This window comes from Copadichromis virginalis, linkage group LG3, assembly GCF_057382275.1.
Source record: "Copadichromis virginalis isolate Kocher_CV1m ecotype Utaka linkage group LG3, C_Virginalis_male_GT1.1, whole genome shotgun sequence".
Taxonomy (NCBI): Eukaryota; Metazoa; Chordata; class Actinopteri; order Cichliformes; family Cichlidae; genus Copadichromis; species Copadichromis virginalis.
In genome coordinates this window covers 59433818-59457018 of record NC_140620.1, presented here as the reverse complement: position 1 = coordinate 59457018, position 23201 = coordinate 59433818, and the positions used below count along the sequence as shown (strand labels likewise).

General features: G+C 40.8%; 2 protein-coding genes across 3 annotated transcripts; one reads left to right on the top strand and one right to left on the bottom strand.

Annotated features, from left to right (window-relative positions):
* Positions 1–3907: 3907 nt before the first annotated feature.
* Positions 3908–9940, top strand: ing2 (inhibitor of growth family, member 2). The gene is made up of 2 exons (XM_085451797.1): positions 3908–4185; positions 8761–9940. The coding sequence occupies exons 1-2, from the start codon at positions 4041–4043 to the stop codon at positions 9456–9458; spliced, it is 843 nt and encodes a 280-aa protein (XP_085307923.1). The 5' UTR covers positions 3908–4040; the 3' UTR covers positions 9459–9940.
* Positions 9941–10477: 537 nt separating this feature from the next.
* rwdd4 (RWD domain containing 4) lies at positions 10478–22740 on the bottom strand. 2 transcript variants are annotated; one of them, XM_085451794.1, is made up of 7 exons: positions 22549–22740; positions 21940–22020; positions 21625–21734; positions 20475–20625; positions 16143–16251; positions 11274–11449; positions 10478–11187 (listed from the first exon to the last, which is right to left on the bottom strand). In XM_085451794.1, the coding sequence occupies exons 1-6, from the start codon at positions 22570–22572 to the stop codon at positions 11385–11387; spliced, it is 540 nt and encodes a 179-aa protein (XP_085307920.1). In that variant the 5' UTR covers positions 22573–22740; the 3' UTR covers positions 10478–11187; positions 11274–11384. The 2 variants fall into 2 exon arrangements, with proteins under 2 accessions (XP_085307920.1, XP_085307922.1); XM_085451796.1 differs by lacking the exon at positions 22549–22740 and adding an exon at positions 22229–22514.
* Positions 22741–23201: the final 461 nt, after the last annotated feature.

Below are 23201 nucleotides of genomic sequence, written 5' to 3'. Positions count from 1 at the left end.
AAACAGAGAGAACAAACACAAATAATGACATGCTACGGCACATATACTTAACACAAACATGGCTTTAAAAGAATATAAGTATAAATACTGTGTCCTACAGAGTGAAAGGTGCACTTAGTGTAAATATAAATGGTTAACTTTCTGACTGTTAGCATAAATAGACAGAACATGTCATGTGACACGAAAACAGGAAATAAGGTGGTTCCCAGAAACACACAAGCAGGTGACACTGCCAGTCATCCTCGTGACGCTTCAGGATTGCATTGAATGCACCCAAACATGTTAGTTTTTCTTTTTACATTTACAATCAGTGAAGTTACAGGTAACTGCACAAAAACCTCACTGAGGTTAAGATAGTGAAATAACTCAAGTATAAGCTGGCATGGCTTAACTATAAGTTCTGCATGTTCTGTGCATCATCAAACATACATTTTCTAGACAATAAAAATCCAACAAAAAATCAAACAAACCAGCTGCATTGTAGGAAGTAGAGGCGTGTTAATCCCCAAGGCAGGACACACACGCATGAATGTCAGACTGCAATACTCTTGCTAGTGCAGAAGATTAGGGAAAAGTCATTGAAATGATAAAAGTAGGAACATTTGCATACTGATAGATTTTTCTTTTCTCTTTAATTTAAAAACTGGACAAACATAATCTGCCCAAAACTGTGCCTGCCGTGTTGTTATTAAAAATGACTGCCATACAAAATAAAAGATTATATTTGCAATATTTTGAAAGACACAGACATTCAAGTAACCTTTGACAAAACGTATATGTGTTCACCAGTGCCACCTTATGATGAGTTGGTGCTCCTCCCTCAGCAGAGAAGGCTGCAATTAACAAGGGGTACCCTGTTGTGTTTTCTGATTTTTAAAGAAATCCTGATTTTCTCCAGATTTAATTCATGTATGTTAGTAATCACAGCTACTACATCATTGGTACCTTTTTAACGGATCAAGACTTTCTTGTGGCCATTTTTTAAACAATAGATGTGAGATAGGCCTCATGTTAGTTTCTTTATGACCCGCAGTTGTTTGCACTTTTAGACCTGTGGTGAGCGTACAATGTTCACTACAAAGATAGCCTCGATGGGTGATGGCCAGACGGTTTTAAAGACAACTGTTTTCAACGCTCAGTGTTTCATATACAACCCTTATTATTGCAGGGTCTTTACCCAAAAGCCTCTGTTGTGGTGTTTTGATGCTATATTAATAAAACTGAATAAACAAAAATTGAAATTGAACCCAATTGCAAAAAACTTGGGATGCTGTGAAAATTGTGAATTCAATTTAATTTTATTTATATAAAACAAAAGTTGCTTAAATGCACTTTATATTTTAAGATAAAGGCCCTAAAATAATGCAGTGAAAACCCAACAATTAGATGACCCTTGGTGACAATGGGAAGAAAAATCTCCCTTTTAACAGGAAGTAACCGCAGCAGAACCAGGCTGAGAGACAATTCAAAATATTAACTCCTTTTGAATTTGAGCAACACGTCTAAAAAAACAGGAGGAACATTTTAACTAGATTCACTGGCAACAGGTAGTAATATGATGAGATGCCAAAGAACATGTTAGAGAAGAAAACCCTTTAAACAAAAAACATACTTCACATTTTTAGTACATCTGGGTATTTAACTTTAAAACAGTACCACAGTACCTAACGATGGAATATAAACTCCTTCCTCTTTGAGGCTAACAAAATCTTTTATCAGTTATTCTAATGCAGCACTCTTCCCCCTTTTTGTTATATCATCAGCCTTGAAGAGAATGGCATGATAGATTTCCACAATATATTTTAGTAATCTTTTTTTTTAAGACTTTTAATGGTTTTAGTCTTGGCAATTTATCAGAACAGATTTTCTATTTTATGAGCTGGTTAGAACGCTTCCTGAAGATCCAAGGACACAATTTAAAGATTTGTCTTGATGCATGCTCAATCATCCACGTAAGGAAATCCCAAAAAGGTGATTCTGTTTATCTGGAAAAAGTGTTTTCAGTGGGAGAAACATTTTATAACTCATTCAGTCTCAGCTGACTGCAGGTTTCCCCAACTTTATAAAGAGTATATTTGCATAATGACTGAAACTACAAGCACTAGCAAAGCAAAAGGCTGTGAGGGCAGTTTCTTGATCATTAATATGTAAATTGTCATGATCAGTGGTGAAACACTAATCACCAATGATCATTGATTGACCATTGATCGGTGGCCATGAGTCCCATTCACAGAGAGTTGGGGAATGGCTGCAATCACAGCATTATAAGATGGTAAGATGATAACCCTTAGGCCCCCTCCTTGATTCAGAGATGGTCTTTCCCTTTTCACGTAAATGTAAAAGTTTTTGTCAGGGTGAGATGAAGTAGGACCCAAAATTGCACATGCAGAGGGAAAAGGAGGTTTAACTAAAGGCGAGCACTTTAATGAGCTGAGAAGTAAACTTGACATAAGAAGAAATACAAAACAAAACAGGAAACTAAATAAAAGCTGATTATAGCAACTCAGGTATGGATGCAGAGACAGACAGAGCTTGACATAGACAGACATGATTGGGGATGCTGGGAAGGAGGAGCGGGATTTTGAATTCAATTCTGAATTTCACAGGGAGCCAATGAAGCCAATACAGGAGAAATCTGCTCTCTTTTCTCGTCCCTGTCAGTACATTTTGGATTAACTGAAGGCTTTTCAGGGAGTTTTTAGGACTTTCTGATAATAATGAATTACAGTAGTCCAGCCTGGAAGGAATAAATGCATGAACTTGTTTTTCAGCGTCACTCTGAGACAGGATATTTGTATGCTGCGCTACATATTTGTTTAATATGTGCATTGAAGGACATGCCCTGGTCAAAAATGACTCGAAGATTCCTCACAGCACTACTGGAGGCCAAGGTAATGCCATCCGGAGGAAGTATCTGGTTAGATACCATATTTCTAAGAATTTTAGCAACAAGTAGTTTTATTTGAATTTAGAAGCAGAAAGTTAGCGGCCATCCAGGTCTTTATGTCTCTAAGACATTCCTGCAGTTTAACTAATTGCTGTGTTATCTGGCTTCACGGATAGATAGTGTGTCATCTGCATAGCAGTAAAAATGTATGCTATGCCTTCTGATGATACTGCTTAAGGGAAGCATGTAAAATGTAAACAGAACTGATTCATCTGAACCCTGTGAAACACCATAATTGACCTTAGTGTGTGAAGAGGACTCTCCATTTACATGAACAAATTGGAGTCTATTAGATAGATATGATACATGATGGTTTAACTACTGCTAGACTGAAAGCCTGTGGTGCATAGCCGATTAATTGAGATAGGTTGGTCATATTTAAGATTGACACATTAATTAATGGTACGACTTTTTTGAGGTGTTCTTGTAGAAATGGGGTCGAAAAAATGGTTTGGATGAAGTAGAAAGATCACTTGGAGAAAAAGACTATGGGAAGTCCTCTCAAACATACATTATTTTGTGGCTTTATGGCAAACATTCCAACTCAAAATGTAATCTAATATTTTGAGATTTTTCACATTTGAATGAACTAAAAGCCATGGTAATGAAAATAAAACAAAATAGCCTTGAAACCTATATTTAAAATAAGAAAATTAACCTTTTTAAATTGTGAAAAAAAAGCTTTCATGATATTGTTTTTTTAACACTAGTGTATTTGAAATTCCGTCAAAACACACTTGTCTGTATTAGCGTCACATTCGGACACAGATGGTGAACTAAACCTTTAACTGAAACATTAGGTCAAATTTGGGCTCTGCCTGAACTACTGCTTTTCCCGGGAAAATATTATGATAATGAGGTCACTCTAAACCAATCCCAATACTGCAACCCCAAACGGACACGCCTTCAGCGGCGATAAACGAGAGAAGCGTTACAAAACCATAAAGGGAAAATACTCCCGCATGCGCAGTGGCTTTAGTGTTGTTTGAAGTGAACTGCCTTAGAAGCTGTAAAGTCGCCAAGCATTTGGTTTTAGCAATATATTTCCCTGTTTTTTTCACAGCACTTTTTGCCTCTATGCATCTTAGAGACGATGTTAGGCCACCATTTCCCAAATGCCGACAAGTCGCAACAACTGGTCAACTATGTGGAGGATTATCTGGAATGTGTGGAGTCGCTGCCCCTGGACATACAAAGAAATGTTTCTCTGCTTCGAGAAATTGATGCAAAGTATCAAGGTACTGTGCTTTCCTATTTCCTTGTCCCACGCGCGAATCGCTTTGTAAGGCTTTAAGGGCAGTGTCGCGTGCTGTGCTGAAATGGTGGAGAACGCACGAGCCCCGGGTTCCCATTTTGCAGAAAGCTTCATGTCCGTGATCGTTCTTACTTCCCGGAACTGAGATGTGGATACTCGTACTGACGCGCAAAGTGTTTTAAAAAATGAGGTGGACATCCGTCAGCTAGCATAGCTCTGACATACTCCCTCTGCACCAAACTGCAGGGCAGAATGATTACACTTGATATCGGAAAACATGTACAGTATGACGTGATACACGAGCATTGTTTTAATAAAAGGAGTGTGGTGTCCCGCGGCAAAATCGGCCTAACATATTCCAAAAACTAGGACCTTATCTGTATAAAATCAACTTTTGAACAAGAGCAGTGTGTGTCCCCGCACGGTGTTTTCGCTGAGTACTCTTTGCGTGTGGAAACTACGCCTAAACTTGAGGATTTCTCCGCTTTTAACGAAGTCTGTTTGTGTCACTAGATGCTGAAGTGAAATCTTAGAATAAAGACGTGCAGGAGATCAATAAGTGCGGTCATCTGTTTGTGAAGCCTGTTTGACGGCCGAGGTTAACGTCGCAAGCAGCTTGCATCGCTTTAATAGATATGAGCTGATCAGGTTCTCCCCAACAAAGAGTCGCTTTAGCTCATTTTCGCCTTGTCAGTGAGGTGTGTTTGGTTATGAAGTCCTTGATGGAGGCCTGGAGCAGGCGTTAACAAAAGCCTTCGGTACCGGAAAGCCTTTGCTTTGTTGCCTCGTGTTGACACAGAATAAGCAGCAAGTCCCTGACACTTCGGGCTGAGCGCGAATGATTATTTCATTTTTATATTCAGCAATATTCAGTGTTTATGGGCTGCTAATGCACATTCTCCGCGCGCCGCTCCGCTCTATTAAGTGTGAACTGCAGAGCTGCAGGACAGCTGCTACTCGAGCTATCCCTCTCGCAGCAACTGACTGTCGTCATTTCCTGTACGCGGGACCACACTGGGATTCAGCCCTCGCCCATGCTCCTGCTGTTTAGGTCCAACTCCAGTTTCACTTTAAGTAAAGAAGAGCCTGGTGCTGGAAGGTGATTTTGCAGTAATTTTACGCTGGGTGTCCCTAAAGTGCGGTCTGCGTATAAAGCCAGCTAGCTGGCAGTTAGTCACCTGTGTGCATTTCCAAAACCCCGATGTCCTGGTAACCTATTTGTAGGTTTCCCATCCCTATGTGTCAGTTACCAACATCACGTGCTTCTGCTGTATTGCCAAACAGGTAATATTAGTTTACCTGGACGCCGTTCACTTGGTTGCCTGTCATTACTGAAGCTGGTCTAATGTCCCTGAGAGAAGTCAAATGTTGTTGCTCGCTTTGCATACGTTCCTTAAAGTTGGAGCTGATATAGTTTAAACCACAAACCCACTTCAGCTACTTGGATTACTTTTGTCATGCAATGTTTATGTGCCAGATGGAATTTTGTAAAACTAATTTGTTTTTAGGGTTACTCAAACAGTGACCACTGACATTATTTCAGTGTCATTGTCTAGTATACGTCCAATTCTTTGGATGCTGTGATATCGAGCCATGTTAGCTTTGATGTTGAGGGAGCCTTGTTGTTTTTGTCTTTGGGCAAGTGAATTCCCAATAATGAGGTACATTGACCACTAAAAACTCATAAATACATTGTCCATTGTTCAAAGAGCATTTGATCCACTTGACATTTAAAAACATATTTAACCATTACCATAACCCTTCCCGTTAGGGGTGGGCGATATAAACGATATAAATTTGGCCAACGATAGAGATCTTGAAGCTCTACCGCGATCGCGCATGATGATGATGTCATCAAGCTGTGCCTGTTTGAAAGCATCGACCAAATGCTTTCAACTGGTGATTAGGGTGGTTTGTCCCTAACCACCAGAATCCCTCACGTTAACTTTTATCGAGTGGGAAAAAAGTTGGCGTTCATCCTCCAGCTTCACTGTGCTAATGTTATGCTAACATAGCTGTGTCGCTAGCAATCACGTAGCACAACATTATATACCCTGTAGTCCAACTTCAGTAACCCTGCAAACGCCACTGCTGTTTAGTTTTCTGTCTCCATCCATCCATTCGCTTCCGCTTATCCTTTTCAGGGTCGCGGGGGCGCTGGAGCCTATCCCAGCTGTCATGGGGCGAAAGGCAGGGTACACCCTGGACAGGTCGCCAGTCTGTCGCAGGGCTAACACATAGGGACAGACAACCATTTGCACTCTCATTCACTTGCACATTCACACCTAGTGGCAATTTGGATTATCCAATTAACCTATCCCCACAAGCAATAGTTTTCTGTCTTCATTTATATTGGAAGTGGTAGCAGAGCTGTACGTTTGAATTAGTTTCAAAAATCTCAGTCAGAACATGGTGTGTCATGTTTAGATGGAAACCAGCGAGCTATCTTCCTGTTAATTTCCAACTCCGTTAAATTTAATAAATTGTGCTTTCATGGATGTTAAACTAAATTGTTACACCTGGTAAAGCAGCAACGCTGATGATTTTATTAAAGATGAAGTGTTCGTTTGACTTTGGGACCTGAAGCGGAAAGAGTTTTGGACCCAGATTACTCCGCGAAGCTCCTCACTACGGCAGCCGTAATGCTCTGACAATCCATCAAGCAGTGCAGCTTACCAAAGTTGTGCTAAAACATTTTAACAGATTTCTGCACGCCAAAATCGATTCGAGGTCAGTAAGCATAACCAGAATTCATACATAAGGCACACTCTCGACTTTTGAGAAAATTAAAGGATTTTAAGTGTGCCTTATAGTGTGGAAAATATGTTATACAGAAGAAAAGAATATATCACGATATACAGGGAGTGCAGAATTATTAGGCAAGTTGTATTTTTGAGGAATAATTTTATTATTGAACAACAACCATGTTCTCAATGAACCCAAAAAACTCATTAATATCAAAGCTGAATGTTTTTGGAAGTAGTTTTTAGTTTGTTTTTAGTTTTAGCTATTTTAGGGGGATATCTGTGTGTGCAGGTGACTCTTACTGTGCATAATTATTAGGCAACTTAACAAAAAACAAATATATACCCATTTCAATTATTTATTTTTACCAGTGAAAGCAATATAATTCTGTTCAGAGAGGTGTACTGTTTTCCCTCCTTGTAAATCTCACATTTGATGATGGACCACAGGTTCTCAATGGGGTTCAGATCAGGTGAACAAGGTGGCCATGTCATTACTCCACAGCCACGCTGTGGAGTACTTGGACGCGTGTGATGGAGCATTGTCCTGCATGAAAATCATGTTTTTCTTGAAGGATGCAGACTTCTTCCTGTACCACTGCTTGAAGAAGGTGTCTTCCAGAAACTGGCAGTAGGACTGGGAGTTGAGCTTGACACCATTCTCAACCCGAAAAGGCCCCACAAGCTCATCTTTGATGATACCAGCCCAAACCAGTACTCCACCTCCACCTTGCTGGCGTCTGAGTCGGACTGGAGCTCTCTGCCCTTTACCAATCCAGCCACGGGCCCATCCATCTGGCCCATCAAGACTCACTCTCATTTCATCAGTCCATAAAACCTTAGAAAAATCAGTCTCGAGATATTTCTTGGCCCAGTCTTGACGTTTCAGCTTGTGTGTCTTGTTCAGTGGTGGTCGTCTTTCAGCCTTTCTTACCTTGGCCATGTCTCTGAGTATTGCACACCTTGTGCTTTTGGGCACTCCAGTGATGTTGCAGCTCTGAAATATGGCCAAACTGGTGGCAAGTGGCATCTTGGCAGCTGCACGCTTGACTTTTCTCAGTTCATGGGCAGTTATTTTCCGCCTTGGTTTTTCCACACGCTTCTTGCGACCCTGTTGACTATTTTGAATGAAACGCTTGATTGTTCGCTGATCACACTTCAGAAGCTTTGCAATTTTGAGACTGCTGCATCCCTCTGCAAGATATCTCACTATTTTTGACTTTTCTGAGCCCGTCAAGTCCTTCTTTTGACCCATTTTGCCAAAGGAAAGGACGTTGCCTAATAATTATGCACACCTGATATAGGGTGTTGATGTCATTAGACCACACCCCTTCTCATTACAGAGATGCGCATCACCTAATATGCTTGATTGGTAGTAGGCTTTCGAGCCTATACAGCTTGGAGTAAGACAACATGCATGAAGAGGATGATGTGGACAAAATACTCATTTGCCTAATAATTCTGCACTCCCTGTATATCGTTACCACACATGCTTCAAATTATAACGTGATATGGATTTTAGGCCATATCGCCCGACCCTATTTCCTGTCTATATTCAAAATACAGCTGCAATTAAGGAATTGAAACACGGAAAAAAAAACCTATCCTTCCTGAGTCTTATTCTGCTGAAGATTGTGTTGTTTTTAAAGGGAGCTTTTCCTTCCCACTGTTGCCAAGTGCTTGCTCATAGGGGGATTCCTCTCTTATTGTTTGAGGTGATTGTTGTTGTGTAAATAAAACTGAATTAAAAGTTGTTTTATTAATATTTTTTACATTTAAAACACCCATTAATTATTATGTCCTGTACTTTACAGATGTGCTGAATGAAGTGGATGATGTGTTTGAGAAATACAAAGGTGAGCAAGATGGAGCTCAGAGAAAACGTCTGCAGATCCAGCTACAGAGAGCGCTCATCATTAGCCAGGAGCTTGGTGATGAGAAGATCCATGTAGTGACCCAGATGACAGAACTGGTAGAGAACCGTTCCCGCCAAATGGACTCTCACTCCCTGTCCCTCCAGGAGCCCAGTGAGGCAGAGCGGCTCACTACAGAGAGGCGTTCTAGCATCCAAGAGTCCCCAGCCCCCGAACGCACCTCAACCCGCCGCCCACGACGTCAACGCAACAGCGAGAGCCGTGACTCCAGCCACCAGTCTGCCAATGGCTCTCTGGATGACCCTGTGGAAGAGCTGTCCCTCCCTCCACCCCGAGAGAAGAAGTCCAAGTCTGCAAAGAAAAAGAAACGTAAGGCTAAACAAGAGCGAGATGCCTCACCGGTCGACTTTGCCATTGATCCTAATGAGCCCACCTACTGTCTCTGTGAACAAGTGTCCTACGGTGAAATGATCGGCTGTGACAATGATCAGTGCCCCATTGAGTGGTTCCACTTCTCTTGTGTGGGGCTTACCTACAAGCCCAAAGGAAAGTGGTACTGCCCTAAATGCAGAGGGGACAACGAAAAGACCATGGATAAAAGCCTAGATAAGAACAGAAAAGACCGCAGGTCCAGGTAGTGACCTGTATCTGGAAAGCAGCCTGGCATCAATCCTGTCAGTCATATTTACAAGCACTTGTGATGCTATAAGAGGACAATCGAACACCATTGGCAACCAAATTTAATATTAATCAAGGACAAATTGGGATTTAACTTGGGCTGACACTTGTGCTCCAAGTCTGTAGGGTCACCAGCTACTTCAACAATCATCAGCTTGAACCAGTTTTCTTTTCATGTACAACAATAAGCAACTGCATTTTTAACTCCTTTTTAACTCTGGACAAGGTCCACGTGTACATGGCAATTTTCTTTATTGTACTCAGTGACTGAAATCAGTGTCTACAGGAATGGCTTCTAGAGTATAACCTACATGTGTTTATAAGAGACTGATATTTAATGTAGGAGATGGCTGTTGACAGGACACTGGATGTCATTTGTTTTCACCAATTCACTAATGTGTACATTCCTTTTATAATCATTAAAACAACGTATAGTAATTCATTTAACATACTCTTGTCGTTTGTGAACAAATCAACAAAAATCGGACCAGAGTTAGTTTTGATTTAATTTGTTTTGTGCTGCTCTCAGGGACCACTGAGACCACTGGCTTAAAATTTGGGACTCTTCCACATTTGGTCTTAGAACTGAAAAAACTTCAAGTCCTGTCTCTCTTCTTTCCAAGCTCCTTTGATATCTTTAATAGATATGCATCATAGCACCTTCCTTCAAAAAGGCTGAATTACCTGCTTTTGTTTGAGAAAGATGAGAAACCACATCACATTCTTCAAGGCACATATTCTACTCAGCATTGTCTTTTTTATATATATATATATATATATATATATATATGTCAGTTTTTATTCAATGGGAGAGCCCTGATATAATTGACCTCAGACAAAGGTATTGGCGGACTTGCACCCATGAGTAATTCTTGATTCAAGATGACCATTTGCAGCTCCAAGAAATGGACACTGACTGCAGCACAAAACAGTGTTATCACAAGACAAGCCAATGAATAATGATGTTCTGAGACCAGCAGTAGATAAAATCGATTTTATTTCTATATAAAAACTTCTGGCTTTACAATTCAAAGGGCAGAGGAACATTTATCAAAATAGGAAAATATTGAGAAATGTAACACGCAGCTCTGCTTTTAACACATCACATGGTACCTCACAGTAACAGCAGCATAACGCTTCAGCTGAGAACCCCAACAGCTCAGTGCTGGGCAGCAGATCAGTTAAACTCCAGCACACTTCACCCTGACGGACCACAGAGCAGGAGACTCACTCTTCAACAAAAGCCTAATGTGTTCTCCGTCTCATGTACAGTTATGACCAAAGGTTAATTTCATACACTTTGCTGTCTTTAAACATGTTTCTATGATATTTCATGAATTTCAAAAATGTTTTCAAATAAAAAAAAAAATAAAAAAAATTTGATTTTGCAGTGACGTGACTGCTAAAAGCTTTGGCCGTAGCTGTACTAGCAGTGAGGAAGGAAAAAAAAAAAAAAAAAAAAAAAAAAAGTAGTAAACCACCACAAGCACAGCAAAGCCTTCAGGTCATTTTCAGCTTACAGTCAAGAGTCTAACTGGGATTGTGAGCAGATCCAGTTTTACACACTGTCCTCATTGTGGAAGCAGTCATGTTGAGTGGAGCATGTAGCTGGAGTATTACAGACACCATCGGCCTCACGTAGCTTGTCTGTGCAACCTAGTCTTCATCTTTCCCTCCAGTTTTACTGAGCTGCAGCAGGGATGCAAAATGAAACAGTAAGTCACTCTGTATGTTGACAATGTGCAAACAATGTTCATTTAACCATTGCCACTTACATGCTGGAGGGTGGTCAAGCAGCAGGGACCAAGGAAAGAGGACAAAGATTAAAAAAAAAGTTGTAACAACAGTGCTTAAAGGAACAAAGTGCACCATCTGGTGGTAAAACACTAAAAGACACCTACCTTAATTACATCAACCCAGTTCCAGCCTCTGGGCAGCTCACCTTTGTGATCTGAAAGCAGGAATTCGAATATTATGAAGCTTACCTATAAACCTCTTACTGCTGTCTAATGACAGTTATATTAATGAATATCAAGTATACATGGAAGTGATTCCCAAAGTTTCCCAAGGCTTTCCACTTTACATATTTTCTAATGTTATTGCTGTGAATATTCGATTTACATGTGGATTTTCTCTGTGATGACACATTTTGGTTGAACTTCTACAGCCCGTATATGGTCTGCATATCATTGCATTCAGCCGCAGCCTAGACCTATTGCAGCATAACTAGAGGACAATTCAGGGCCATCTAATCCAATTGTAATTATTTTGTCAAAAATGGAAGGTTTTATGCTTAGTCTTAAAAGTCGAGAGGGTGTCTGTGTCCCGAAACCAACGTGCAAGCTGGTTGGACAGAACAGGGTCCTGAAGCTAAAAGCGCTACCTCCCATACTACTTTTAAATACTCTAGGAACCACTAGTCCTAGCAGTCTGAGAGTTAAGTGCTCTGTAGGCTCATTATTCAAGAGCTTGTATGTGATGAGAAGGATGTTTTTAATTCGATTCTGGATTTAACAGGAAGCCAGTGAAGAGAAGCCAATATTGTAATTCTATCCAGAGTAAGCATCTGGTTTGATAGTATACTTCTAAAATTGTTAGGGCCGAGAACAATAACCTCAATTCATCTGAATTTAGAAGCAGAAAGTTAGCGGCCATCCAGGTCTTTAAGTCATTCCTGCAGTTTAACTAATTGGTGTGTGTTATCTGGCTTCATGGACAGATAGAGCTGGGTGTCATCTGCACAGCAGTGAAAACTTATGCTATGTCTTCTAATGATGCTGCCTAAGGGAAGCATGTATAATGTAAACAGAATTGGTCCTAGCACTGAACCCTGTGGAACATCATAATTGACCTCAGTGTGTGAAGAGGACTCTCCATTTACATGTACAAATTGGAGTCTATTAGATAGATATGATACAAACCACTGCAGTTAAATACTTCTAAAATATTATGGTCAACAGTATTGAATGCTGCAGTGAGGCTTTCAGGGTTTTACTGTCAGAGGCCATAAGTTCATTTGTAACCTTCACTAAAGCTGTTTCTGTGCTGTGATGAGCTCTGAAACCTGACTGAAACTCTTCAAATAAGCCATTCCTCTGCATCTGTTAGCTGTATGACAACTACTCTTTCAGGAACTTTTGAGATAAAGGAAGGTTGGACCACGTTTTTGTGGTCAGCACCCTCTCAGTCCATGGTGAATGGACTGTGCACAGTGATGCTGGTGTTTCAGCAGCTTCCAGGCAGGCTTGAGCCTTAGTACTTCCTGAGTTGTTCCAACTCATTTCCTCTCAGCTAAAGGGGACGGTTTGGGTTGTCTTCCATTTTTTGGCAAAAGCGTATAACATGTATTAATGAACAATGGTTTAAACTGATGATTCTGAAATCTGCACTTGTTTAGAAATGGCTCCAATAGGCCTTCTACAACTACAGTTTTCCTTCTTAGCTTTTGAATGAGTTCCTTGGACTTTCCCATTGTTCTGACTACTGGTGAGTCCAGTGAGTGCTGCCAAACATAGTCATTAATGATCGTTGACAAGAAGTTGAAGGCATTCACCTATTAAAACGTTTAAGTGAGTGCAAGTATATATTTGAGCCTGTATTCATACTTTAGAGGAAATCCAAAATGAATTAAAACTTGTGCTTTTTATTTTTTAGTCATTAACGATATATATTGAAAGAAATAATTATTTGATACCCTGCTGAATACAGTGGGGCAAAAAAGTATTTAGTCAGCCACCGATTGTGCAAGTTCCCCCACCTAAAATGATGACAGAGGTCAGTAATTTGCACCAGAGGTACACTTCAACTGTGAGAGACAGAATGTGAAAAAAAATCCATGAATCCACATGGTAGGATTTGTAAAGAATTTATTCGTAAATCAGGGTGGAAAATAAGTATTTGGTCAATAACAAAAATACAACTCAATACTTTGTAACATAACCTTTGTTGGCAATAACAGAGGTCAAACGTTTACTATAGGTCTTTACCAGGTTTGCACACACAGTAGCTGGTATTTTGGCCCATTCCTCCATGCAGATCTTCTCGAGAGCAGTGATGTTTTGGGGCTGTCGCCGAGCAACACGGACTTTCAACTCCCGCCACAGATTTTCTATGGGGTTGAGGTCTGGAGACTGGCTAGGCCACTCCAGGACTTTCAAATGCTTCTTACGGAGCCACTCCTTTGTTGCCCGGGCGGTGTGTTTTGGATCATTGTCATGTTGGAAGACCCAGCCTCGTTTCATCTTCAAAGTTCTCACTGATGGAAGGAGGTTTTGGCTCAAAATCTCACGATACATGGCCCCATTCATTCTGTCCTTAACACGGATCAGTCGTCCTGTCCCGTTGGCAGAAAAACAGCCCCATAGCATGATGTTTCCACCCCCATGCTTCACAGTAGGTATGGTGTTCTTGGGATGCAACTCAGTATTCTTCTTCCTCCAAACACGACGAGTTGAGTTTATACCAAGAAGTTCTACTTTGGTTTCATCTGACCACATGACATTCTCCCAATCCTCTGCTGTATCATCCATGTGCTCTCTGGCAAACTTCAGACGGGCCTGGACATGCACTGGCTTCAGCAGCGGAACACGTCTGGCACTGCGGGATTTGATTCCCTGCCGTTGTAGTGTGTTACTGATGGTGACCTTTGTTACTTTGGTCCCAGCTCTCTGCAGGTCATTCACCAGGTCCCCCCGTGTGGTTCTGGGATCTTTGCTCACTGTTCTCATGATCATTTTGACCCCACGGGATGAGATCTTGCGTGGAGCCCCAGATCGAGGGAGGTTATCAGTGGTCTTGTATGTCTTCCATTTTCTGATGATTGCTCCCACAGTTGATTTTTTCACACCAAGCTGCTTGCCTATTGTAGATTCACTCTTCCCAGTCTGGTGCAAGTCTACAATACTTTTCCTGGTGTCCTTCGAAAGCTCTTTGGTCTTGGCCATGGCGGAGTTTGGAGTCTGACTGTTTGAGGCTGTGGACAGGTGTCTTTTATACAGATGATGAGTTCAAACAGGTGCCATTCATACAGGTAACGAGTGGGGGACAGAAAAGCTTCTTACAGAAGACGTTACAGGTCTGTGAGAGCCAGAGATTTTCCTTGTTTGAGGTGACCAAATACTTATTTTCCACCCTAATTTACGAATAAATTCTTTACAAATCCTACCATGTGAATTCATGGATTTTTTTTCCCACATTCTGTCTCTCACAGTTGAAGTGTACCTCTGGTGCAAATTACTGACCTCTGTCATCATTTTAAGTGGGGGAACTTGCACAATCGGTGGCTGACTAAATACTTTTTTGCCCCACTGTATGTATGTTTGATAACTGATGAAATGAACAGCCTCCAGTTTTTAAATGGCAGTTTAAATAGCACAGACAGAACATCAGATGTGGCAAACCTGGTGACCAACTACAAGAAACACCTTACCGCTGTGTTTCTCACCAAGTACTCACTCGGGGGATCATGTTTTGCTTGGGGATCAAATACTCATTTCACTCAATGTAATTATACAAATCAATGTATAATATTAATGAGGCGTGTTTATCTGGATTTTTGGGTGATATGCTGTCACTTGAAATTCAAACTATCATAAACATTTATAAACAGCTTTTCATTTAATTGTAACTGAGCAAACTCACAAATTCAGCAGGGGATTAAACCATTACTTCCACTACTTAATACAGTATAGTCATTCCACCCAGAAAAAAGAACTGTTTAAACAAATCACACCCAAAATTACCACAGCATAAATACCCAAGTTAAGTGTGTGTAAACATCTGATCACAACTGTATATAAATACAATTATTACACTTGTAGATGCATTATGAAACACTAACCAACGAGGGACATCATGACAGCTACGTTCATCTTTATATGCAGTCTAACGATTTTCCATCAAAATGTTTCCAACAGCCTTGCTGGTGGTGCTTTTACTTTATTGTGTTAATCTCAGAGCCATAATTGACTTGACTCTTTTAGCCTTGGAAAAAGTACAAAATGAGTCATCAATAGGAATAGTTTGTGTCATAATAATCAGCCTCAATTTCAATCAGTTACTAGAGGAATATGGCAATGCAGATGGAATCTCAATAATTTAGATAATCTTCACCTGAAAAAAAAAAAAAGTTGCTCTATTAAAAAAAAAAAAAAGTAAATAAAAAACACCTGCTGTAAAGCCAGGACATCTTACTGTTCATGATTGACTGAAGAAAATAAGAACAACCCTACGTTTCTCTTCAGCACTGTAGCCAGGCTGACAAAGAGTCAGAGATCCACTCAGCAATGAATTCCTTTAACCACAATTAGTAATGATCTCATAAATGTTCTCAAACAAAATTTTAACCATTAAAGAAAAAATAATACATAAACTTCTCAGAGAAAAGTATGTATGTACATTAAATACCATTGATATTTATTTAGACCTTTTCTCCAGATCACTCAAAGAAATTCCAGAAGGTTAATTACCGAGTTCCACAGGCGTCTGTGCTAGGACCAACTCTGACCAATTCAGAGTCAGAGCACAAAAGTTTACCATTATCCCCAAATTAAAACCAGCTCTATTTTAAAGAGCTTTTAGAAGAATATGGCAGAATTTTTATAACGTATCCAACAATACGAGCTACTGGGCACAGTTTCATGTACCTGTTTTGTTTATCATCCTTCTTTTCTGGGCTTTAGTCAGCTGCTCTTTCTTTTCCTTCTTCTTTGCTGCTGTGGCAGGTTCACTCACCTCACTGTTTGATGTCAGCGTCTGCACAACAACAACAACATTATCATTTTGGGTTTATTCCCCTCAAACTTTGATGACTCAAGCCAATCAGTCAAACACTAAATTCTGAGCAAAAGCGTGCATCTTCCTGATGCACGTGCAATCATCCAGGTAAGTAAATCTCCAAAAGTTGATTCTGTTCATCTGTTCGTAGCGTTTTGTGGGAGAAACGTTTCATCACTCATCCAAGTGACTTCTTCAGTCTCAGCTGACTGCAGCTTTCAATCTTATAAACAGGACATTTGCATAATGACTGAAACCAGCCCACTGAAGGAAGAATGGGCTGGGAGGTCAGTTCCTTAATCTTAATTATGCAGATACTCATGACCACTGATCAACAACCACTGACCAAAACCCACTGATCAATAACCGTGAGTACCATTCACAGAGAGTTGGGGAATGGCTGCAATCACAGCATTGTAAGATGGTGACAGATGTACCCTTAGGCCCCCTTATAGACTGTGATAGACTGTCTGAAGCAGTTAGAAGAAGAGATGGCTATTGAGTAGACCTCATACCACAGGCTGTACCCAGGGGAGTCTACACAAAGTCTGTATGGTTTACCAAAGATACATAAACAGGATGCACCTTTAAGACCGATTGTCTGCATGATCAACTCTGTTACCTATAACATCTCCAAGTTTCTGGCTTCGATCCTCAAGCTGGTGGGCAGCTCTGAACACCACATCCAGAACACCCTGCATTTTGTTGAGAAGGTGAGAGATGTCATTATGGAGGCAGATGAAACCATGATCTCGTACGATGTTACATTTCTGTTCACTTGCATCCCAGTCATGGAAGTGTTGGAGGAGATTACAGGATGACCCCAACCTCAGCAACAGGACCAGCATCGAGAGCAGCATCGACCAAGTGTGTTTGAACTGTGTCTTCATTCCACCTATTTCACATACAAGGGTCAGTTCTACAGGCAGAAACATGGGCTCCCCAGTTTCACCCATCGTGGCCAATTTGTACATGGAAGAAGTGGAAAAGAGGGCTTTGCCATCCTACCCTGGAACACCACCAAGCCATTGGTTCAGATATGTGGATGACACCTGGATGAAAATCAAATCTCAGGATGTACCACAATTCACATATCACATTAACTCAGTGGACCGACACATCAAATTCAGCAGGGAGGATATGAAAAGTGGCAGGTTAGCCTTCTTAGACTGTGAGATTTCCATCAGTAATGGAGGACATCTAAAAGCTGACGTGTACCATAAACCTACATATACGGATCAGTATCTAAGGTTTGACTCTCATCATCCACTGAAGCATAAACTGGGTGTCGTCAGGACGCTACAACACAGAGCGAACACCATCCCCACTGACACAGCAGCCAGGGAGGCAGAAGAACAGCAAGAAGGCCCTGAGTAAATGTGGTTATCCCAGCTGGACTTTTGTCAAAGCTGGAAAGGCACCTAAAGAAAGCTCCAGCTGATCCAGGAGAGAAGGACAACCGCTGACTAAGTGACCTGTAGTGATTCGTACGTGTCAGGAGTATCGGAGCAGTTGAGATGCATTTTTTCTAAACACCGGGTCTCTGTGGCTTTTAAACCCCAAAACACACTGCGCCAAAAACTGGTCCACCCCAAGGATCGGGTCCCCCGACACAAACAGAGTAACATAGTGTACGCTGTTAAGTGCAGGAGGATTGCCAGGATTTATACATCGGGGAAACCAAACAACCTCTGCAGTCTATTTACACCTACAGGCCAGTGGACACTCTTTCAATCATGAGGATGTAACATCCTGGGCCCTATTTCAGGAAGCCGGTTTAGTGCAAACTCTGAGTAAGTATACCCTGAGTTAACGAAAACTCTGGGTTTTCAGTTTCACAAAGCGAGTTTAGATTAATTCTGAGTGAGTTACTATGACGACACACTCCGTGAAGCTAACCTGCCCCCTAGCAGGTTTACTTCAACTAACCCTGACCTTCTCCGCCTCTTTGTCGGAAACCTGACAAAGTGTCAGACATGGCGTGCCCCTTCCTTGAAGAGCCAGTAGATGTTGAAGCCCAAATTCTCCACAGAGCTCTCCGCCGGGAGAGAGTGATTAGAGCGCGTTTGGACATTTTATCATTTCCTGATGATTTCCTGTGTGAACGTTACCGTCTTTCAGCACAATCTATAATTTATTTGAATAACATCCTCAGGCCTAATATTGCTCATGTGACACACCGCGAACATTCTCTCAGTTCTGTACATATTATTTGTATTGCACTTCGGTTTTTTGCAAACGGGAGCTTTCTGTATAATATTGGTGACCCTTCTTTCCCCCAGTCAAGTCTGTCCCGTATTCAGCAAGTGAAAATAAAATAAACAATAAAAGGTGAATCAAATGAACCATTACGGCAAGGCTGGGATGGTCAATTTGGTAAAGTAAATCCGTTGGGCATCTTTCTTTGCCTTTAGACAACAATTCTGATGGCAAAAGAGCCAAACGGGACAGGCAAAAAAAAAGAAAAGAAAAAAAAAAATAACGTGTTAAATGGGTGGAAATCCCTAGATCAATGTTTAAATTAACACTCACGCATTGACTCTGTCGGCTATGTTTTGCCATGCATGCTCCCTTTCTTTTGCAGCTGAGGCCGTGTTACTTTTTTCCCGCAAAATTTGCATGTTATCGGCATATGCTGCCATCAGAATTTCGGCTTCAAGCGCTGTAAAATACATTGACCGCGCCTTCTTTCCCTCCGTCTCCATGGTGACTCGCTTAATCTGTGCTCCACTAATCAGGGCTTTATGTATCCTCGTGCGCGCGCGCTTAACTTGGGGTTAAAGCAACTCTGCGTTGACTGAACTAATTGTTATCAGCCTTTGTGAAACCGAATATTCCGAGTTGGACAGTTCGGGGTTACTCAACCCTGAGTATCGTTTTTCACTCAGTTTTCTAAACCGGCTTCCTGAAATAGGGCCCTGGAGGCCATTTACGTGAAAAGGGAAAGACCATCTCTGAATCGAGGAGGGGGCCCAAGGGTACATCTGTCACCATCTTACAATGCTGTGATTGCAGCCATTCCCCAACTCTCTGTAAATGGTACTCATGGTTATTGATCAGTGGGCTTTGATCAGTGGTCATGAGTATTTGCATAATTAAGATTAAGGAACTGACCTCCCAGCCCATTCTTCCTTCAGTGGGCTGGTTTCAGTCATTATGCAAATGTCCTGTTTATAAGATTGAAAGCTGCAGTCAGCTGAGACTGAAGAAGTCACTTGGATGAGTGATGAAACTTTTCTCCCACAAAACGCTACGAACAGATGAACAGAATCAACTTTTGGAGATCTAAGCAAAAAACTACATGCAGTGCTAACAAAACCATAACAGGAGCTGGGATATTTTCCACCTTTTACCAGCTAATAATAATAATAATAATAATAATAATAATATTATTATTATTATTATTATTATTATTATTATTAACACTCAAGGTCACTGTACACATTAGAATAAAAAGCAAGATAAAAGCAAGCAGTTCACACAATCGTAAAAGCATAAGACATAAACTAATAAAAGAGCAGAGTGGGAGGTTATGTGGGATAAGCTATTTTGAACAAGTGAGTTTTGAGTTGGGACTTAAAGAGAGAGAAGGAAGAGATGTTTCTTAAATCAGGAGGTCGGGAATTCCAGAGTCGTGGAGCAGAGCAGCTGAAAGCCCTGCTCCCCATGGTGGCAAGACGGGGGGAGGGGACGGAGAGTGAAAGGGAAGAAGTAGATCTGAGACAACGAGATGGGGCGGTGATCTTAACCAGATCAGAGAGATATGGAGGGGAGAGATGATGAATAGCCTTAAATGTGTGCAAGAGTATTTTGAAATTGATGCCATATTTGACTGGGAGCCAGTGAAGCTGCTGCAAGACAGGAGTGATGTGGTGGATAGAAGGGGTCCTGGTGATGATACAGGCAGCAGAGTTCTGGACGCGTTGGAGCTTGTGGATGGATTTTTGAGTAAGACCAAAAAGAAGTGAATTACAATAATCAATCCAGGAAGTAACAAGGCTATGGACAAGAATGGCAGTGACATGTGGGGGTGAGAAAAGGACGGAGACGATTAATGTTGCGCAATTGAAAATAATCAGACAGAGTAACATTATTAGTGTGTGAATTGAAAGAGTACTGTCGAGGATGACACCAAAACTTTTCACAGAGGAAGAAACGCTGTTCTTTATTATGGTAATATTGGGAAATAATAATGTACTGACCACAGCCGTTACTATAGACTTGTGGTTCTCCATGAGCGTCTCCTGGTTCTCCTTTGCCCACTCAAACAGAGTGTACATCATTGCAGCACCCAGGTTAGCCTCCACCTGCTCCTCCAACTTTGCCAGGATCAGCTGCTTCGTCTCTGCTGAGCTGTTTTCAAAGCAAGATGATGGAAAGAAAAGAAAATCCTCAAGTACTGTCCATCAGCCACAGTCTCACCCTGCACTCTTCAATACTGTAAATACAGTACTGTGCAAAAGTCTTGGTTTGTTGTTATAAACAGCCATTTTTGATATTCTTTTAAGCAAAAGTTCTGTGTTTTGTGAGTCTTTCAAAGTTTCTCTTTGGCCATCGGCTTCTTTTTAAATTACTTTCAGGTCAGGTCCTCATACCGGACCTTTTTCCAGAGGAAAGAGTTTTTTTAAGCCTTTTAACCCTGACCTATGAACCATTCAAGCAGTTAAAAGTCAAGCAATGAAACTAGTGTTGTGACCACACATGACAAATAGCAAAGAAACCAACTTTAAATAGTATCTTCCGACACGTTGTTACCAGCAGCCTGTTGCAAAAAACATTAGATCTGTATGTTCAGTTTCAAATGACATATCATTATTGTAAATAGTTTCATAGATTCAGCTAATTTCTTTAGCCGAATCTCTGAAAAAAGCCAAAGATAGCAGTTTGACAGCAAACAAAAGTAGTTTTTCCATCAACAGCTAATTCTAAAAGAGCTGTTAGTCCAAAATCTTGGTTTAACAAATTCAAACTGAGGACAAAGAAATAAAACTGAAAACACAGAGAAATGACAAAAATCCCCCTCAGAATTCAGGGTGCGTTGAAGAACAAAGTGCTCACACCAAGCTGGTTAGAAAGAACTACATGAAAATAGTTTTCTCTTTCAAAAGAGTGAAAAAGGCCAATTTTGGAGGCTTGATGCAGGAGTGAATCATTTGAATCAAATATCCTTGGTCAAGATACTAACTCCAAGTTAGATGAGTATGTGTGTGTAAATATTAGAAAGCACTCAACCATAGAAAAAAAAGTGCATGAATGAGGACTATAGGTTCTACATAAGAAACAGTCCATTTACCATTTCTTCAAAGACTTGAATTTAACACAAACTAAGGGATCAGTATACTTGGAACTTACATCCTGTTGTTGAAAAAAGCTTCAAGTGAGATCTGTGGAGCAGTTTCAGGGTACGTCTCAGGCCATGTGATGTCCAGAATGAATGCTTTGCTGTCCTCGAGTTCTCCTACCTTTTGTGTAATATTCAAAAAGACGAGAAGGTTACTGACACTGAATTCAGCCTTTAAGTTTGTTAACGTTTTAAAGTAGCTACGAGCATGATGGCTCAAATTTCTTGTTTTAATTCTATGACCATAGTTCTGAAACTGGATGCTAGAGGACTGCAGAAGACAATCTTTTTTGCACAGCCTTGGACAGTACGGTGGACATACTCACCCTAAATTGGAAAGAAACTGGACTGATTTCCTTGAAACATTCATCCCCCTCATAGATGGAGCGAAGAGCTTCGAGCTCCATCTGGGATCACATAAACAAGTGAAGTAACAGGAATATCATCAGGACTGAAGTACATCAAGAACACATCAGACAGCACGCTACCAGACAACCCTGAGAAATACAGTCATTAGCTTAGCAAAGGACAGAGGTCTGTCACAAGGCCTTATACACTCGTATGTGCTAAATTCATTGCTTTTACGATCTTTGTATCTAAGCCGAAACAAGTCACCATCACAAGGAGCCGGAGAAGCAACAACACAGTAGCGGTGGAAAACTGCTGTGTGCCGGCTAACACACGGGCTGAATCCCTGTTTGTCGCTGCAGGTACAAGATTAACCTTGTAGACTTCTGAATGGAAGGTGTCGTGAGCGACATCTGAACCGGGATGAGCTGGGAAAGTGTCGCTGAGCTTTTGTACCCGAAATAATAACAGTCTGTTAACTTGGCTGCTGTCTGGAAGCGAAGACCACCCTGATCAATGCTAACAGTCACGCTACCGTCAACTAGCTAGCAGTTAGACGCTAACAGCATTCTTGCGTTCTTTCATACCTCTTGATCCTCGTTGGCTGTCATACTTTTCTTTTCCTGCACTGCACACTCTGTACTGAGCTTCAGACGTGGACACGGCACACTCCTAAAAGCCCATTCCTGCCATTCAAACTTTATCACTTCTCTAGCTCACACTAAAACACCAAGATCTGAACACGCGCATGCGTAGTAGACGTACCCCTGACCTTTAAATTAATTGTCAAACATCGTTTTTGTCATTTAAAGACAAAATGCCGCAAAAAATGTTGCTGGAAAGGCCCACGTGACTTTTCGATTGTTTTTAGATCGTCAATAAATAAATAAAAAACTTTAAGCAGAAACAAGAGCAGGAGCTCTAAACACACGGGGGCAGTAGTCATTAACCAGAGTAAAATGTATTTTGATCTGAAAAAGAAATAATAAAGTTTAAAAAAAGAGTTAAATGTTTTTTTTTTTTTTGATGTTGTGATAAATTACATATACAAATATCTGATTACAGTAAACACGTCAACAAAAGTTATCATGACAGACTTTTAGCCACTACGTTGCTTACTAATATGCTCACTTTATAGTTTTATTACTAAATGGTATAGTTTTTCAAAACAAGCTATAGCCAGCGCTTTTGCATAGTATTTTATTATAAGTAGCTGACATTAGACAAAAAAAAGTATGAA